Genomic DNA, 19,686 nt, shown 5'->3' with positions numbered 1-19,686 from the left:
TCCTCCCCTCCCTATCTACTGCATGTAAGAATAACTACAGAAATGATAACTTAATGACTGAAGTGATAAGGTTACACTCTCACTGTGAAAATAGCCAATAGATATGAGAAACCGGGAATGTCTGCTTATAGTGGAGGTGATTGGTGTATCCTCTGGTCTCATGTGAGTTCTTTGCATTTGAAACAACGCGAGCACACAGATATCAGTGATTTCACAGAAAGCTATGCAGCCAGCCGGAAGTCCCGGACAGTGACTGCAGCAAGTACGATCGCCAATACTTGGCAAACATCTTCATAACTAATTTTAAAAAAGGTAAATCTTTTCACGCAGCCCTTCCTGTAATTTTGGCAAACACTGGCTACTCCTTATTTGGATTTAGCGAGATAAACTCAAACAAGTGTTTCCAGCTGTCCATTTAATGCAATGGCAGATCTGTAGAAAAATAGAAACAAGATGAGCCCAATGTAAAGTCCAGAGGGGGGTGGGGTCAGCAGGTCGCCCACCACTGACTGAAGTTGAGTGTAGGGTGCAGCGGCTCGTCCTCCCCCGGGTCCCTCTGCAAGTGGAAGCATCCAGCTCCTCTCATATACAGTCCAGTAACAGCAGCTTATGTCAGGGTGTCTTCATGTCTGATGTATTCACCAACGTCTGCCTGATGGAACACCACAATGGCCATCGGGTCCAGCTTCCGGCACTCCTGTGTGGACTTTGCTGCTACTCCAAATCCCTGTGGGGAGACAGAGTACATCTCTATATACAGTGCTGATATATTACACTCTACAGAGAAGAGCAAGTCAGATCACTAAGGGTTGAGGAAACCGGAGAGACTATCGCCATTCTACGCTAGACTCTCATCCAGGGCCGTCAGAGTATGTACTTAGCTTAACCACTTCAGCCCACAGTGTTCACTTTATGCATCTGAGCAAATTTCACCTCCCATTCATTCGCCAATTACTTTATCACCACTTATCACACTGAAATGATCTATAGCTTGTTTTTTTTTCCACCACCATTTAGGCTTTCTTTGGGTGGTACATTTTGCTAAGAATTATTTTGTTCTAAATCCATTTTAACAGGAAGATTAAGAAAGAAATGGAAAAAATGCATTATTTCTCAGTTTTTGGCCATTATAGTTTTAAATTAATACATGCTACTGTAATTAAAACACACGTATTTTATTTGCCCATTTGTCCCAGTTATTACAGCATTTAAATTATGTCCCTATCACAATTTATGGCGCCGATATTTTATTTGGAAATAAAGGTGCATTTTTTTCAATTTGCGTCCATCACTATTTACAAGCCTATAATTTAAAAAAAATTATATTAACATACTCTCTTGACATGCATATTTAAAAAGTTCAGACCCTTAGGTAACTATTTGTTTTTGTTTTTTTTATTAAAAATTTTATTTGGGTAATTTTTGGTGTGGGAAGTAAACCGCTAATTTTAAATGTAATATGTATTTATTTATTAAAAAATGTATGTGGGTGTAGTTTACTATTTGGCCACAAGATGGCCACAGTCAAAAAAGTCCTGGAAGCGAACAGTTTCGCTTCCAGGAACTAGAATGAGGACGGGAAACTTTTTTTTTTTACTCAGAAAGGCCGCGGCCTCTGGTGAGAGGCTGTCTGTTTTTCTGCGGGGGACTTAGATCGATGAATGGGAATTATATTCATATTCATTGACCGGGGGCTAACGGCAGGCGGCGCACCACCAGCAGCGCAGCCTATCTGGACGAACATATTCGTCCAGATAGGCTTAAGTGGTTAAAGGATACCTGAGGTGATGTGCCATGATGAGATAGACATGGGTATGTACAGTGCCAGGGACACAAATAACTATGCTGTGTTCCTTTTTTTCTTTCACTGCCTGAAATGGTTAAATATCAGGTATGTAAGTGGCTGACTGAGTCCTGACTCAGACAGGAAGTGACTACAGTGTGACCCTCACTGATAAGAAATTCCAACTATAAAACACTTTCCTAACAGAAAATGGCTTCTGAGAGCAGGAAAGAGATAAAAAGGGTCAATAGCTCATAGATTTTAGCTCTGGCATACTTCAATACATGTGTCATTGAGAAAAACAATAAAACAGTTAAAACTTAAAAAAGTAGATTTAAACATAAAAAACTGTGGAATATCTTAAGTCATTTTAGTAGAAGGAAGATAGATACAATTGTTTATTTAATTAGTTTATTTTCCCCTCGGGTGTCCTTTAAAGGACAACTATAAATATGACCACGTTTTTTTAAATGGGGAGAGGAATACCTTGTCTTGGTGTTCCTAAGTATTTCTGTATACAGTATCTCCCCCTGCTTATCTCTTCCATTAATGTGCCTCACTGATGGGTGTAGGGGGCAGGTGCAAGACCAGAGAATTATGTGGGGAGGGGGAATCCCTCTCTCTACATCTGTTAACCCCATGTGTACTTTCTAGCTTTTTCAGGTAATTCCCCCTGCCTGTGGCCCTTCTCTCCTCGCCTCTTTAAGCTTCTTCCAATCGGAAGCTAAGCCGCAACCCAGGAAGTACTTCGTCCAGTAAAGGAAAACTGGCCGAGTATTTTCGTCCAGTGTTTAAGCGGCAGTGCGCGTGCATGTCCAAGGCCCTTGCCCTGCAGTTTTCCGTTTGAGTGATTGGGGAAGGGAAGCAAGAAGAATAAACAGTACAAAGAGAAAAAACAATCCATAAATAGTTGCCTTAAGGACTTTTTTTTTTTTTAATATGAATGTCATGAGGGTATATTACTGTTATTTTAGAACATAAGGGCTTACAATTGATGGGACAAAAAATAAAAATAAAATACACTTTTATTTCCGCATAATATATTGACGCCATACATTGTACTAGGGACATAATTTAAATGTTGTGATAGCTGGAACAAATGTGCAAATAAAATGGCTGGGATTTATAGTTGCATTTCTTATTTTAAAACTATAGGGGATGGGATTGGAGAAATATTGTATTTTTTATTTTTTGTGCATTTGCCTATAAAATGCATAGAAAACTAAGTACCTGTACAGGATCTTCTCAAAAAATTAGCATATTGTGATAAAGTTCATTATTTTCTGTAATGTTCTGATAAACATTAGACTTTCATATATTTTAGATTCAAATACACACAACTGAAGTAGTTCAAGCCTTTTATTGTTTTAATATTGATGATTTTGGCATACATCTCATGAAAACCCAAATTTCCTATCTCAAAAAATTAGCATATTTCATCCGACCAATAAAAGAAAAGTGTTTTTAAAACAAAAAAAGTCAACCTTCAAATAATTATGTTCAGTTATGCACTCAATACTTGGTCGGGAATCCTTTTGCAGAAATGACTGCTTCAGTGTGGCGTGGCATGGAGGCAATCAGCCTGTGGCACTGCTCAGGTGTTATGGAGGCCCAGGATGCTTCGATAGCGGCCTTAAGCTCATCCAGAGTGTTGGGTCTTGCGTCTCTCAACTTTCTCTTCACAATATCCCACAGATTCTCTATGGGATTCAGGTCAGGAGAGTTGGCAGGCCAATTGAGCACAGTAATACAATGGTCAGTAAACCATTAACCAGTGGTTTTGGCACTGTGAGCAGGTGCCAGGTTGTGCTGAAAAATGAAATCTTAATTTCCATAAAGCTTTTCAGCAGATGGAAACATGAACCCACTTTTGAACCAGAAACAGCGGCAGAGGCGCCTGACCTGGGCTACAGAGGAGCAGCACTGGACTGTTGCTCAGTGGTCCAAAGTACTTTTTCCGGATGAAAGCAACTTTAACATGTCATTCAGAAATCAAGGTGCCAGAGTCTGGAGGAAGACTGGGGAGAGGGAAATGCCAAAATGTCTGAAGTCCAGTGTCAAGTACCCACAGCCAGTCATGGTCTGGGGTGCCATGTCAGCTGCTGGTGTTGGTCCACTGTGTTTTATCAAGGGCAGGGTCAATGCAGCTAGCTATCAGGAGATTTTGGAGCACTTCATGCTTCCATCTGCTGAAAAGCTTTATGGAGATGAAGATTTCATTTTTCAGCATGACCTGGCACCTGCTCACAGTGCCAAAACCACTGGTAAATGGTTTACTGACCATGGTATTACTGTGCTCAATTGGCCTGCCAACTCTCCTGACCTGAACCCCTTAGAGAATCTGTGGGATATTGTGAAGAGAAAGCTGAGAGACACAAGACCCAACACTCTGGATGAGCTTAAGGCCGCTATCGAAGCATCCTGGGCCTCCATAACACCTGAACAGTGCCACAGGCTGATTGCCTCCATGCCACGCCGCATTGAAGCAGTCATTTCTGCAAAAGGATTCCCGAACGAGTATTGAGTGCATAACTGAACATAATTATTTGAAGGTTGACTTTTTTTGTTTTAAAAACACTTTTCTTTTATTGGTCGGATGAAATCTGCTAATTTTTTGAGATAGGAATTTTGGGTTTTCATGCGCTGTATGCCAAAATCATCAATATTAAAACAATAAAAGGCTTGAACTACTTCAGTTGTGTTTATATGAATCTAAAATATATTAAAGTCTAATGTTTATCAGTACACTACAGAAAATAATGAACTTTATCACAATATGCTAATTTTTTGAGAAGATCCTGTATATACTCGCATATAAGCTGACCCGCGTATAAGCCGAGGTACACACTTTTCCCTCAGAAACCAGGAAAAAGTGATTGACTCACATATAAGCCCCCTCCCGAATATAGCCCTCCGCCACAGTAGATAGATGTGCCCTCAGTACAAGTCAGCCCCTCTCCCCAAAGCCAGATGTGCCCCAAGGATGATACAGCTGTGTCTCAAGAAGCCACTAGATGGCGTCATAGATATGAGACACAGTGATTGCCACACAGGGAGAACCCCCGATCATTGCACCGGTGACACATTGCTTGCACGCTCTGCTCCACAAGCCAGGGGACACCATGTTGCAGGGGATGGGGACCAAAGACACATCAGGGAGGCAGCTGGTAAGAGCAGGAACACTGGTGTACGACCTTTATGCTCCTCTGCCAGTAACAAAACCTACTCCACCATCTGTTTTTCTCCACTGACTCGCATATAGGCCGAGGGGGTAACTCCAGCACATTTTTTATGCTGAAAAATTAGGCTTAAACTCGAGTATGTACAGTAATTACTGAAAACACGTAACAAGCCCACAAAAAGCTTAATTTGTTGTGGAAAAAAAACAAGCTATAGATCATTTATGTGTGATGAGTAGTGATAAAGCTATTGGCGAATGAATGGGAAGAGCGCTGACAGGAAAAAAAAATGCTTCCGTCCTTGAAAACACCTGCGGGCTGAAGTAATTAAGGAATCAGATCCCTTTAAGCCATACTATCGCTCTAAAAATGATCCAACACATCCCTTCAGTATTGCATTGAGCACAGTGGGGGCAGCGCTCCATCAGTTATGTACTGCATTGATGGAAAAGCTTAAAGAGAAACTCCAGTGAAAATAATGTAATAAAAAAGTTGGCATTTGGAAACAGCTGTAAACAGCTATATCCCACAATGCAACACGGTTCACAGACAGGAAACTGCCAGGAGTACCACGGTCCTCAGAGTTTCTTGTGGGAGGGGTTTCACCACAATATCAGTCATACAGCGCCCCCTGATGGTCTGTTTGTGAAAAGGAATAGATTTCTCATGTAAAAGGGGGAATCAGCTACTGATTGGGATAAAGTTCAATTCTTGGTCGGAGTTTCTTTTTAAAGCTTCATTCACACAGTAGATGGTTCTCATTCGAGGCGGCTGCCAATAATGTCGTGTGTGTACAGGGGCCCTCGCATAGCAACAGAACACATCGCTTGCCTACAGGCTAGCAAAGCATTTGAACAGACCCTGAATCGAGGAATCAAGTCCAGATCCCTCCCTGGCGACAGTCCTTGCACATGTGTACGAGGCTTTGGAGGCAATACTATCGATTTTCACCCAATGTGTGCTCAGAACCTGATCAGTATTTAGTGATGCAAGTCAGACAAATAACTGCTTTAGAATTATACTCACCAGAGGGACGTCAGCCATGGAATACACAATCACCCCCTGGTACTGCTCCGTGTTCTCTGTTATCCTTCCCAGACCGGACTTCAGAACGTGGTTTCCGTACAGGAATGACTGTTCAGCTCCTGGCTTCACCCACACTTTGTACTGCGATCAAAGCAGATAAGAGACGTGTGATCAGCAGGAAGGCAGAGTATGATGGGCATGTGATCAGCAGGCAGGCAGAGTGTGACGGTCATGTGATCAGCAGGCAGGCAGAGTGTGACGGTCATGTGATCAGCAGGCAGGCAGAGTGTGACGGACATGTGATCAGCAGGCAGGCAGAGTGTGACGGACATGTGAACAGCAGGCAGAGTGTGACGGACATGTGATCAGCAGGCAGAGTGTGACGGACATGTGATCAGCAGGCAGAGTGTGACGGACATGTGATCAGCAGGCAGAGTGTGACGGACATGTGATCAGCAGGCAGAGTGTGACGGACATGTGATCAGCAGGCAGAGTGTGACGGACATGTGATCAGCAGGCAGAGTGTGACGGACATGTGATCAGCAGGCAGAGTGTGACGGACATGTGATCAGCAAGCAGAGTGTGACGGACATGTGATCAGCAGGCAGAGTGTGACGGACATGTGATCAGCAGGCAGAGTGTGACGGACATGTGATCAGCAGGCAGAGTGTGACGGACATGTGATCAGCTGGCAGAGTGTGAAGGACACGTGATCAGCTGGCAGAGTGTGACGGACATGTAATTAGCAGGCAGAGTGTGACGGACAGGTGATCAGCAGGCAGAGTGTGACGGACATGTGATCAGCAGGCAGAGTGTGGTGGAAATGTGATCAGCAGGCAGAGTGTGACGGTCATGTGATCAGCAGGCAGGCAGAGTGTGACGGTCATGTGATCAGCAGGCAGGCAGAGTGTGACGGTCATGTGATCAGCAGGCAGGCAGAGTGTGACGGACATGTGATCAGCAGGCAGAGTGTGACGGACATGTGATCAGCAGGCAGAGTGTGAAGGACATGTGATCAGCAGGCAGAGTGTGACGGACATGTGATCAGCAGGCAGAGTGGGATGGCCATGTGATCAGCAGGCAGAGTGGGATGGCCATGTGATCAGCAGGCAGAGTGTGATGGACATGTGATCAGCAGGCAGAGTGTGATGGACATGTGATCAGCAGGCAGAGTGTGATGGACATGTGATCAGCAGGCAGTGTGATGGTCATGTGATCAGCAGGCAGAGTGTGATGGACATGTGATCAGCTGGCAGGCAGAGTGTGATGGCCATGTGATCAGCAGGCAGAGTGTGATGGCCATGTGATCAGGAGGCAGAGTGGGATGGACATGTGATCAGCAGGCAGAGTGTGACGGACATGTGATCAGCAGGCAGTGTGATGGTCATGTGATCAGCAGGCAGAGTGTGATGGACATGTGATCAGCAGGCAGGCAGAGTGTGATAGACATGTGATCAGCAGGCAGGCAGAGTGTGATGGCCATGTGATCAGCAGGCAGAGTGTGATGGCCATGTGATCAGCAGGCAGAGTGTGATGGACATGTGATCAGCAGGCAGAGTGTGATGGACATGTGATCAGCAGGCGGAGTGTGATGGTCATGTGATCAGCAGGCAGAGTGTGATGGTCATGTGATCAGCAGGCAGAGTGTGATGGCCATGTGACCAGCAGGCAGAGTGTGATGGACATGTGATCAGGAGGCAGAGTGGGATGGACATGTGATCAGGAGGCAGAGTGTGATGGACATGTGATCAGGAGGCAGAGTGTGATGGACATGTGACCAGCAGGCAGAGTGTGATGGTCATGTGATCAGCAGGCAGAGTGTGATCAGCAGAGTGTGATGGCTGAGGCATGTGACCAGCAGGCAGAGTGTGATGGACATGTGATCAGGAGGCAGAGTGGGATGGACATGTGATCAGCAGGCAGAGTGTGATGGTCATGTGATCAGCAGGCAGAGTGTGATGGTCATGTGATCAGCAGGCAGAGTGTGATGGACATGTGACCAGCAGGCAGACATGTGATCAGCAGAGTGTGATGGCTGAGGCATGTGATCAGCAGGCAGAGTGTGATGGACATGTGATCAGCAGGCAGGCAGAGTGTGATAGACATGTGATCAGCAGGCAGGCAGAGTGTGATGGCCATGTGATCAGCAGGCAGAGTGTGATGGCCATGTGATCAGCAGGCAGAGTGTGATAGACATGTGATCAGCAGGCAGGCAGAGTGTGATGGACATGTGATCAGGAGGCAGAGTGGGATGGACATGTGATCAGGAGGCAGAGTGTGATGGACATGTGATCAGGAGGCAGAGTGTGATGGACATGTGACCAGCAGGCAGAGTGTGATGGACATGTGATCAGCAGGCGGAGTGTGATGGTCATGTGATCAGCAGGCAGAGTGTGATGGTCATGTGATCAGCAGGCAGAGTGTGATGGACATGTGACCAGCAGGCAGAGTGTGATGGCCATGTGATCAGCAGGCAGAGTGTGATGGACATGTGATCAGGAGGCAGAGTGTGATGGACATGTGATCAGGAGGCAGAGTGTGATGGACATGTGATCAGGAGGCAGAGTGTGATGGACATGTGACCAGCAGGCAGAGTGTGATGGACATGTGACCAGCAGGCAGAGTGTGATGGTCATGTGATCAGCAGGCAGAGTGTGATGGTCATGTGATCAGCAGGCAGAGTGTGATGGACATGTGACCAGCAGGCAGACATGTGATCAGCAGAGTGTGATGGCTGAGGCATGTCTCTGTACAAACACTGTAGCGTGTAAAGTGTGACATCACGACAGATAAACCAATTCCGGGAATTGCTCCACAAGGGGATAAGATCAGGAGGGCAACATGATATCCAACTACATCCCTGTCTGATGGAAGCTGCCACATTCCCAATACTGGGCTCAGGGTAGTATTAGCTTTTTTGCCCTGGAACCAGCATGCAGATTGTCAGCCTTCATCACACAGAGGCCCATATGCAATTCACTTTTTTCTCCTGAGTTTTTCTCCAGGGTGGTTAACACTTTGGGCACGAGTCACAAAGCTGTTTCCTCTGTTTTAACCTTATCTATGTTACTTTAAGTTCCCAAAGAGCAAAAATATAATATAATTAAGGTAAGAAAAGTAATGATGAAATTAGTAGTTAATCAGGAACAACTTACTTTGAGTGATTATTTTGCCTGTGAATGTGCTGAAAGGTTATTTTTATCAATTAGGTAATAAATAAGCCATTTATAAGTTTTGTGAATAGAGTCCTTTGTCAATAAAATACCCTTTAAAGAGACACTGAAGCGAAAAAAAATAATGATATTATGATTTGTATGTGTAGTACAGCTAAGAAATAAAACATTAAGATCAGATACATCAGTCTAATTGTTTCCAGTCCAGGAAGAGTTAAGAAACTCCAGTTGTTATCTCTATGCAAACAAGCCATTAAGCTCTACGACTTTCAAAGTCGTGGAGAGGGCTGTTAGCTGACTTTTATTATCTCAACTGTAAGTGAACTAATTACTTTTTCTCTGCCAGAGGAGAGGTCATTAGTTCACAGACTGCTCTCAAATAATCATTTTGAATGCTGAGTGTTGTGTAATCTGCACATATTAGAGAATGATGCAATGTTAGAAAAAACACTAAATACCTGAAAATAAAAATATGAGGATATTTCTTTGCTGCTAATCTTCTAGTAATTTTTCATAGTACACAACCAATTCATTATATCATATATTTTTTTCGCTTCAGTGTCTCTTTAAGCCTCCAGCAAGCAGTCAAATACTCAATATAATTGACAGAACTTTTTCACCTACTTATTGCTACTTTTTCAATTGCAAACGGCTGAAAAGTTATTTTAAAAAGAAGTTGAAAAATTGTCTCCTAGGAGGAAATAATTGCATATGGGCCAGAGTGAGAAACATGGAGACTGCACTGACTCAACGCATATAAAAGTACAGGAATAATATAATTAAACTGAAAGGTCAACTGACCTGAGAGGTATATGGAGGCTGCCATATTTATTTCCCTTTAAAGAATACACATTGCCTGGCAGACCTGCTGATCCTCTGCCTCTAATACTTTTAGTCATAGACCCTGAACAAGCATGCAGATCAGATGTTTGACATAATCTCCTTGGCGGAATGATTTTTCCCCCCAAATATTAGGGTCTAAAGAGCTACAATTTTTTTTGTGGTTTTAGACCCTAAAAAACAGAAAAATAAAATCATACCACAGAGAGATCTGCAGCAGCCCTGCACATTACTCACCTCCCCAAAATCCAGAGCTGCAGTTCTTCCCCCTGACCTCCAAGTGGCGCTGTATCTCTATGGTGAGAACGAGAGCCTCGGAGGACACGGAGGAGACTGTCCGGATACCGGGGAGGTAAGTATTTCACCTCCCTGGCTTATAATGAATGTACCAAAAATGTAGGAAGTGGTATAAAATATTGACTAGTGCGATATATGAAGTATGACCATTAGTTAATTAAGAAATAGAAAATATTTATTAATACAAATAACATCTAGAATACATTGTTTTAAAAGCACATGGGATGGCCATCCCACCACGCAAACCTCCAGAATCACACACACCAGGTGCACCACTCACACTAGCCACTGACTACAAGCATGTAATGGGGCCCAGATTTTAAGCAAAAAGCAGAGTTCTAAGATGTTGATACAAAGCTTGAAGCTGGCAGGCAGATACACTGCCGTTTTAGAGATAGTCACAGATCCTTATGGACTCCCAGCAATGCAGACAGCAGAAGCAGCGTTAAACTGTCAATCAGACCGTGCAGACTGACAAGGTTACATAAGCGGTAGGCAGTAACAGTCTAGATGCATTGCCACATGAGGAAAGAAAGCCATAGGTCATAGCAACCTCACAATAATACAGCCAGCAGAGGTAGCAGCAAGTGTTAGTCAAACAAGCAAAGCAGACTCCATGGATAGCAACGTATATGATTGTGCAGATCTCACCAGTTCATCGGTGCAGGATCCTGCATCTCATGCTCTGCATCACCGACTCCATGATAGCAGTATGAGGTGTGGAGTTCATCAGAGGCTCACCAGAGGTCAGCGGTGTGTTGCGGTGGTAGCACACAGGCGATGTGGCGTTCCCGGATCAGCTCTGACGGCCCGGTGCGTTGCAGGCAGTCATGCTGGGCAGATGGTATTAGCCTTGACTCCGTGGAGGCTACGGGGTGGCATGGCGTCCCATGCAGGCGAGACGCGTGCTGTTCCCTGGCTTATAATTATTTCCAGTGAAAGCAGTTGCATTTTTTACAAGTTTTTAGACCTTAAAGTGAATGTTTACCGGTTTTAAAAACAAAAAGTCAGATACTCACCTAAGGAGAGGGAAGGCTCGGTCCTAATGAGCCTTCCCTCTCCTCTCCCGGTGCCCGGTCCCACGCAGGATCCCCCGTGGCAGTATTCGACCAGTTCGGTCAAATACTGCCACTTCCGCATGCCGAAGGGAGCTTTCGGAAGCCTTCGGGAGCACTCGGGCTCCCGATGACGCGGCCGCTCCATACTACGCATGCGCGAGCGCCCTCTATGACGCGCTCGCGCGTACGTAGTATGGAGCGGCCCGTCTTCGGAAACCCGAGTGCTCCCGAAGACCTCCGAAGTCCCTGCGGCGGCGGACGCGAACGGGGAGCCAGCGCAGCACCGAGGGCACCGAGAGAGGAGAGGGAAGGCTCATTAGGACCGAGCCTTCCCTCTCCTTAGGTGAGTATCTGACTTTTTGTTTTTAGAAACGGTACCCATTGGCTTTAAAAACAAGAAAAAAAATACCACAGAGAGATCTGCAGCAGCTCCTGCCCATAACTCACTTAGGCTCGGGATTACCACTCTGAGCTGCAGATTTCCATCCCGAGCCTGACTCGGGATTACCACTAAGAAGGTTCTGCAGTCACCTGCCCCACCCAAGCCAAGCTTGGGATTACCACTTGCAGCATGTTTTTTCATCCTGACCCTGGTTTGGGAACATCATTAGGAAGGTTAAACGACAACTAAAGCAAAAGGGATATGAAGGCTGCCATATTTATTTCAGTTAATAATACCATAATCTAGGAATACTAACATATAGGAAGTGCAACTCATAATTTAGCATTACTACCTCCAAAGTTAAAGGACAGCTGAAGTGTGAGAGATATGGAGACTGCCATATTTATCTCCTTATAAGAAATACCAGTTGCCTGGCAGCCCTGCTGATGTTCAACCTCTAATACTATTAGCCATAGCCCCTAAACAAGCATGCAGCAGATCAGGTGCTCTGACATTTTTTGTTAGATCTGACAAGATTAGCTGCATGCTTGTTTCTGATGATTCAGACACTACTGCAGAGAAATAGATCAAGCAGGGTTGCCAGGCAACTGGTATTGTTTAACAGGAAATAAATATGGCAGCCTCCATATTCTTCTCAGTTCAGTTGTCCTTTAAAGAGGAACTGAAGTAAGAGGTATACGGAGGCTGCCATATTTATTTCCTTTTAATCAATACCAGTTGCCTCTAATACTATTAGCCATAGCCCCTGAACAAGCATGCAGCAGATCAGGTGTTTCAGACTTTAAAGTCAGATCTGACAAGATTAGCTGCATGCTTGTTTCTGGTGTTATTCAGATGCTACTGCAGAGAAATAGACCAGCAGGGCTGCCAGGCAACTGGTATTGCTAAAAGGAAATAAATATGGCAGCCTCCGTATACCTCTTACTTCAGTTCCCCTTTAAAAGGACAACTGAGGTGAGAGGGATATGGAGGCTGCCATATTTATTTCCATCTAAGCAATACCAGTTGCCTGGCAGCCCTGCTGATCCTCTGCCTCTAATACCATTAGCCATAGCCCCTGAACAAGCATGCAGCAGATCAGGTGTTTCAGACTTTAAAGTCTGATCTGACAAGACTAGCTGCATGCTTGTTTATGGTGTTATTCAGATACTACTGCAGAGAAATAGACCAGCAGGGCTGCCAGGCAACTGGCATTGATTAAAAGGAAATAAATATGGCAGCCTCCATATACCTCTCTCTTCAGTTCCCCTTTAAGATTGACGGCATTTGCTGCATGCGTGTTTCAGGTGTGTGATTCAGACACTACTGATGCATAAAAGATTAGAAGGTAGCCAGGGAAATGGTATCGTTTAACCCATTCCCTACAGGTGTTGGGAAGTTGGCAGCCCCAGGACCTGCTAACGCCGAAAGGTGTCAAGTCCTGGGTTTTTCAGGGGATCGAGCGCGCATCTCTGCTTGGATGATGGAGCTGAGCTCCGTCAACAGTCTGCTAGCGGCGATCGCTGCTAACTGACTGAAAGAAAAAAAACAAACGGCCTCTTTTTCTTTGTACAGCGCTGCGATCTACAGCAGCACTGTACTGGGGACAGCTGTGTCACTCTGCTGTCCCCTGGGAGGGGAAAAACAAAGGATTGCTCTTATAGGTTGATGCCTGTGAGAGACGATCCAGGTGATTGGCTGTCTGGAGGAGGGGAAAAATCAATAAGAAATGAAAGATTAAAATAAATAGATAAAAAAACAAAACCCTGCACCAGCGATCAGAGCCCACCAACAGAAAGCTCTGTTGGTGGGCAGAAAATGGAAAGAGGGATCCATCTGTGTACTAAGTGGTATGGAGCTATGCAGCGAGCTATTAAAACGGCAGAGCACTGAATTGTAAAAATAAAGCCTGGTCACTGGGGGGGGGGGGGGGGGGGGGGGGGGTTAAACCTATGGTCCTGAACTGGTTAAAAGGAAATAAATATGGCAGCCTCCATATTCCTCTCACTTCAGGTATACTTTAAAGAAAACCTGATGCGACAACAAAAAAAACAAAAACAGAGACCGTTACCCAAGAATAGGTACAGTTCTGGACCCCAGATCCTTCCTGGTTCCCTGTCAGTGTTCTCATTCTCCTGCTGTCCTCCACTCAAAATTCATATCTTCAGGACTCCTCAGCTAGCTTATGAGTCACTCACATCCCCAAGTGCTTATAAAGACAGGTGAACTTGTACTGCACATGTGGGAGCCCAGACTGATGCATACGCAGTACGGATCCTCCACGGGGGAGCCCGGAATCGCGCATACGCAGTACAGATCCTCCATGCGGGAGCCTAGACTGGAACATACGCAGTACAGATCCTCCATGTGGGAGCCCGGACTCGTGCATACGCAGTACGGATCCTCCATGCGGGAGCCCGGACTCGTGCATGCGCAGTATAGATCCTCCATGCGGGAGCCCAGACTCCTGCATGCGCAGTACAGATCCTCCATGCGGGAGCCCAGACTCGTACATGCGCAGTACGGATCCTCCATGCGGGAGCCCGGACTCGTGCATGCGCAGCACGGATCCTCCACGGGGGAGCCCGGAATCGCGCATACGCAGTACAGATCCTCCATGCGGGAGCCTGGACTGGAACATACGCAGTACAGATCCTCCATGTGGGAGCCCGGACTCGTGCATACGCAGTACGGATCCTCCATGCGGGAGCCTGGACTCGTGCATACGCAGTATAGATCCTCCATGCGGGAGCCCAGACTCCTGCATGCGCAGTACGGATTCTCCATGCGGGAGCCCAGACTCCTGCATGCGCAGTACGGATCCTCCATGCGGGAGCCCGGACTCGTGCATACGCAGTACGGATCCTCCACGCGGGAGCCCGGACTCGCGCATACACAGTACGGATCCTCCATGCGGGAGCCCGGACTCGTGCATGCGCAGTACAGATCCTCCATGCGGGAGCCTAGACTGGAACATACGCAGTACAGATCCTCCATGTGGGAGCCCGGACTCGTGCATACGCAGTACGGATCCTCCATGCGGGAGCCCGGACTCGTGCATGCGCAGTATAGATCCTCCATGCGGGAGCCCAGACTCCTGCATGCGCAGTACAGATCCTCCATGCGGGAGCCCAGACTCGTACATGCGCAGTACGGATCCTCCATGCGGGAGCCCGGACTCGTGCATGCGCAGCACGGATCCTCCACGGGGGAGCCCGGAATCGCGCATACGCAGTACAGATCCTCCATGCGGGAGCCTGGACTGGAACATACGCAGTACAGATCCTCCATGTGGGAGCCCGGACTCGTGCATACGCAGTACGGATCCTCCATGCGGGAGCCTGGACTCGTGCATATGCAGTATAGATCCTCCATGCGGGAGCCCAGACTCCTGCATGCGCAGTACGGATTCTCCATGCGGGAGCCCAGACTCCTGCATGCGCAGTACGGATCCTCCATGCGGGAGCCCGGACTCGTGCATACGCAGTACGGATCCTCCACGCGGGAGCCCGGACTCGCGCATACACAGTACGGATCCTCCATGCGGGAGCCCGGACTCGTGCATGCGCAGTATAGATCCTCCATGCGGGAGCCCAGACTTGTGCATACACAGCACGGATCCTGCATGCTGGAGCCTGGACTCGTGCATGCGCAGTACGGATCCTCCACGCGGGAGCCTGGACTCGTGCATACGCAGCACAGATCCTCCAGTCTTCAGAAATACTCGGGGATGCGAGTGCCTCCAAAGCCTGCAGAAGGAGCCCCGAAGATGAAAACTTTAAAGAGACTCTGTAACATCAAAAACATCCCCTGGGGGGTACTCACCTCGGGTGGGGGAAGCCTCAGGATCCTAATGAGGCTTCCCACGCCGTCCTCTGTCCCACGGAGGTCTCGCTGCAGCCCTCCGAACAGCCGGCGACAGGCCCGACTGTTCAATTCAATATTTACCTTTGCAGGCTCCAGCGAGGGCGCTGTGGCTGCTTTCGCTCCGAAGGAGGCGGAAATACCCGATCTCAGTTGGGTCCGCTCTACTGCGCAGGCGCCGGGGATCGGGTATTTCCGCCTCCTTCGGAGCCGCCAGAGCGCCTGCGCAGGAGCCAGGAAGGTGAATATTACGTCACCGCTGTACGGAGGGCTACAGCGAGACCCCCGAGGGACGGCAGACGGCGTGGGAAGCCTCATTAGGATCCTGAGGCTTCCCCCATCCGAGGTGAGTACCCCCCAGGGGACGTTTTGTCGTTACAGATTCTCTTTAAATGGGGGACAGCAGGAGAATGAAGACACAGAGAAAGGACAGCGAAGGCAGAGCATTGCCTCTACATAGGTTAGGATGTAAGTCTATTTTTATTTTTTGTTTAGGTAGCTTCAGGTTCAGTTTGAATATTTTTTTCCCTTCCAACATGTCTTGAAATGTGGTTGAAAACAGCATTTCTGTAAAGTAAAAACACTTAAAGAGAGACTGAAGCCAATAAAAATAGGGCTCTTTATTTACCAATCCTCGTCTGCCATATCAGCTAAGATGAATCGGCGCATTCCCGTGGCATAACAAGGTCTTTAGCCGCCCGAAATCCCCAGGGCAAAAATCCCCTGTTACTTCCTGGAGGAGGCAGTGCTTTTTGCTGTAGCTCTGCCTCCAGTTTACTCAATCAGCGCTGATTGCCGCCTCTCCCTGCCTCTCTCAGTGAAAGAAGACTGAGAAAGAGCAGGGAGAGGCGCTGATCAGCGCTGATCGACTACACTGGAGGCAGAGCTACAGCGAAAAGCTCTGCCTCCCCGGGCAGCAAAATCCATGACTTTAAAAGTCGTGGATTTTTTTTGCCCCGGGAGTTCGGGGGTTACAGATCTTGTTTTTCCGCGGGAATGCGGCGATTTTTCTTAGCTGATATGGCAGAAGAGGAATAGTAAATAAGCCCTATTTTTATTGGCTTCAGGTTCTCTTTAAGGAGGAGTTGAAATGAACTTTCAAAAGATTATTTTGAACCCCCCCTTTCCTTTCAAATGCACAGAACTCCCTTTACACATGTTCCTTCGTGAGCATGCACACACTTCCACACACATCCCTACACACACATGCACACATCCCTCCACACACCACAGTCTAACTTGTATTTTTTCTACTACTGTCCATTTCCCTGCTCAGTAGATGTCCCCTCACTTCCTGCGTCAGGGAATGTGTTACCTTTGCATATGGAGCGAGGTAATCCAGGGCCGTGATATGCAGGCGAAACTTCCCTGTCTTGGTGAATTTCCCAAAGCAAGTCCCCAGGGAGAGCAGCTTGTCCCGCGCAATGTTTGTGGCCAACTTCAAAATCCTGTCACTGAAAAAAGAGAGAGGATTCCAAGGTTCACATTACCATAAGTATAGCATTCTCCACAGAAATACATTATAGCCAGTGGGGTTAGGCCATAGAGTGAAGCTATTATACATAGGAGAAGGTTAACATTAGGCAGGTCAGTGTCAGGCACCCGAGAGGGGCAGGTCAGTGTCAGGTATAGGAGAGCGGTAAGGTTACTGTCAGGCACAGAAGAGGGGGGAGGTTAGTGTCCAGCACAGGCAAGGGCAGGGGAGGTTACTGTTAGAGGAAAAAGGGACTGGTTACTGTCAGATACAAGAATGGGGGAAGGTTACCGTTAGGTAGAGGAAAGGAGCAAAGGTTAGTATTAAGTACACACGGATGACTTATGTCATCCAACGAGGAGAGGGTACCGATCCCTTTGGCGTCATCGGTGGGCCAACACTGTACAGATGCAGAGTCATCTGTACAGCTGATGATGTGTTCTTTTGCTATGCGGGAAGGCGGAGGGCTGACGGAGTGGTGCAGACGTGACGTCATGAGGCGAGCGGGATAAACAGCGTGAAGAAAAGTTTTGATCAATTGCTGGGAGCCAGTGTACACACGCCAGACTTTTGGCTGAGGGGTCGTTTATCTAGCTTGTGTATGGGGCTTTAGACAGACAAAGGAGAAAGTTAGCATTATGCACAGGAGAGTGGAAAGGTCAGTATTTGGTGGAAGAAAATGGTAAATGTAGGGATAAGCATACACTTTACAATTTAACAAAAAAAAAAATGATGTTAGATTCAATAAAATTATTAAATCTAAATCTAGAGGCAGTAAAGGCATTTCTGAATATTTGTTCAAAACATTAATTGGGGATTGGTTGGGAATGCCTAATCTTTCTATAAGCGGGGAAAGGGGAATTTAGTATTAGATAGAGGACAAAGATGAATGGTGAGGTTAGTGTCAGAAAAATGAGAATAGGGAGGCTTGTGTCATACAGAGAAAAGGGGAGACTTTTAGGCTAACGTGTAGGAGAGGAGGAAGGAGAAAGTACACAAAGCCCTAATCACAGCACACATAAATTGAGAAATGGAATTTAAATACGAAACGGTTGCATATTATCATGTGGACTCGTCGTACAACAAGGTGCTATGAGGTAATGTATGAAGCATAGCAGACACTGCATTACCTGACATAGTATACTCGGTCATTGTGTAACCGGAAGCAGTAGGTACCATCAGGCCGGTCCACTAGCAGTTTTATGTTCTCTCCAATACTGGGAAACAAAAAGAAAAAAAAATATACAAAGCAAAGTCAATCCTCAGTGTAAAGGGATTCTAGGAGCTAACACTTTACAGTGGAAGGGGAATGGTGATCCCAGGAACTGCTAAGAAACAGGGGCTGATCTCAGGAGCTGACACCCTGCAGCTGGAAGGGAAGGGCTGATCCCAGGAGCTGACACTCTGTAGAAGAGGGATGGTTGATCTCAGGCCCTGCACTCTACAATAAAGGGTTGATGAACCAAAGAGCTGACACTCTATAGTAGGACACAAAAGCCTGAACCAAAGAGCTGAGACTCTATAGTAGGACCCCAGGTGACATGCTGTAGTAAAAGAGCTGAACCCATTCCAAAAACATACAGATAAGTTAATTGGCTCCCTCTAAAAATTGGCCCTAGACTACAGTACTTACACTACATAATATAGACATATGGCAATGGTAGGGATTAGATTGTGAGCTCCTTTGAGGGACAGTTAGTGACAAGATATATATATATATATATATATATATATATATATATATATATATATATATATATATATATATATATACACTGTACAGTGCTGCGTAATATGTCGGCGCTATATAAATACTAAATAATAATAACCCAGGAGCTGACACTTTGAAGTAGAAGGGGGAAGGTTAATCCCAGGACCTGACACTGTATATTAGTAGAAGGGGGGATGATGCCAGGAGCTGACTCTCTGCTGTAGGAGTGGGAGATCTAAACACGGGAGCTCACACTCTGTAGGACACAGAAGGCTGACCCCAAGACCTAACACTATACAAAAGGAAGGGGAGGCTGAACCCAGGAGCTGACACTCTGTAGTAAAAGGGGGAAAGTTGATCCCAGGACCTAACACTATACAGTAGAAAGGGGAGGCTGAGCACAGGAGCTGACACTCTGTAGGTAGGAGAAGGACACATGGAGATCCCAAGAGCTGACCCTCTGTAGTAGAAGAGCAAATCCCTAGAGTTAACTCTCTGCAAAAAGATGGAGAGGACTGAGCCCAGGAGCGGACACTCTGTAGAAGGAAAAGGACACATGGAGATCTCAAGAGCTGACACTCTGTAGTAGAAGGGCTGATCCGTAGAGCTAACTCTCTGCAAAAAGGATGGAGGACTGATCCCAGGAGCTGACACTCTGTAGTAGGAAACGGACATAGGGACCCCAGGAGCTGACACTCACTATCGGGACAGCTTCTGGAACATGGTCCGGGTCTCCTCCTCGGTTAGCGGCCTCATTTCTGCTACACGTGTGGGAAGAGTGGCAGCCTGGCCCCTGCTGATGACGTCACACGAGGACTTCCTGCGCTGGCGGATGTTGTGGTGACGCGGCGGGGAAGAGTATGCGGGGCTGCCCAATCTGTCAGTACACCGGGCCCCTG

General features: G+C 46.7%; 1 protein-coding gene across 1 annotated transcript; it reads right to left on the bottom strand.

Annotated features, from left to right (window-relative positions):
- Window positions 1–400: 400 nt before the first annotated feature.
- Window positions 401–19,671, bottom strand: NIP7 (nucleolar pre-rRNA processing protein NIP7). Its single transcript, XM_068260575.1, has 5 exons — window positions 19,488–19,671; window positions 18,207–18,293; window positions 16,918–17,056; window positions 5,989–6,129; window positions 401–727 (listed from the first exon to the last, which is right to left on the bottom strand). Exons 1-5 carry the CDS (start codon window positions 19,541–19,543, stop codon window positions 608–610), a joined length of 543 nt encoding a protein of 180 aa, XP_068116676.1. The 5' UTR covers window positions 19,544–19,671; the 3' UTR covers window positions 401–607.
- Window positions 19,672–19,686: the final 15 nt, after the last annotated feature.

This window comes from Hyperolius riggenbachi, chromosome 11, assembly GCF_040937935.1.
Source record: "Hyperolius riggenbachi isolate aHypRig1 chromosome 11, aHypRig1.pri, whole genome shotgun sequence".
NCBI classification, from domain to species: Eukaryota; Metazoa; Chordata; class Amphibia; order Anura; family Hyperoliidae; genus Hyperolius; species Hyperolius riggenbachi.
This window is presented reverse-complemented; position numbering and strand designations above follow the sequence as displayed.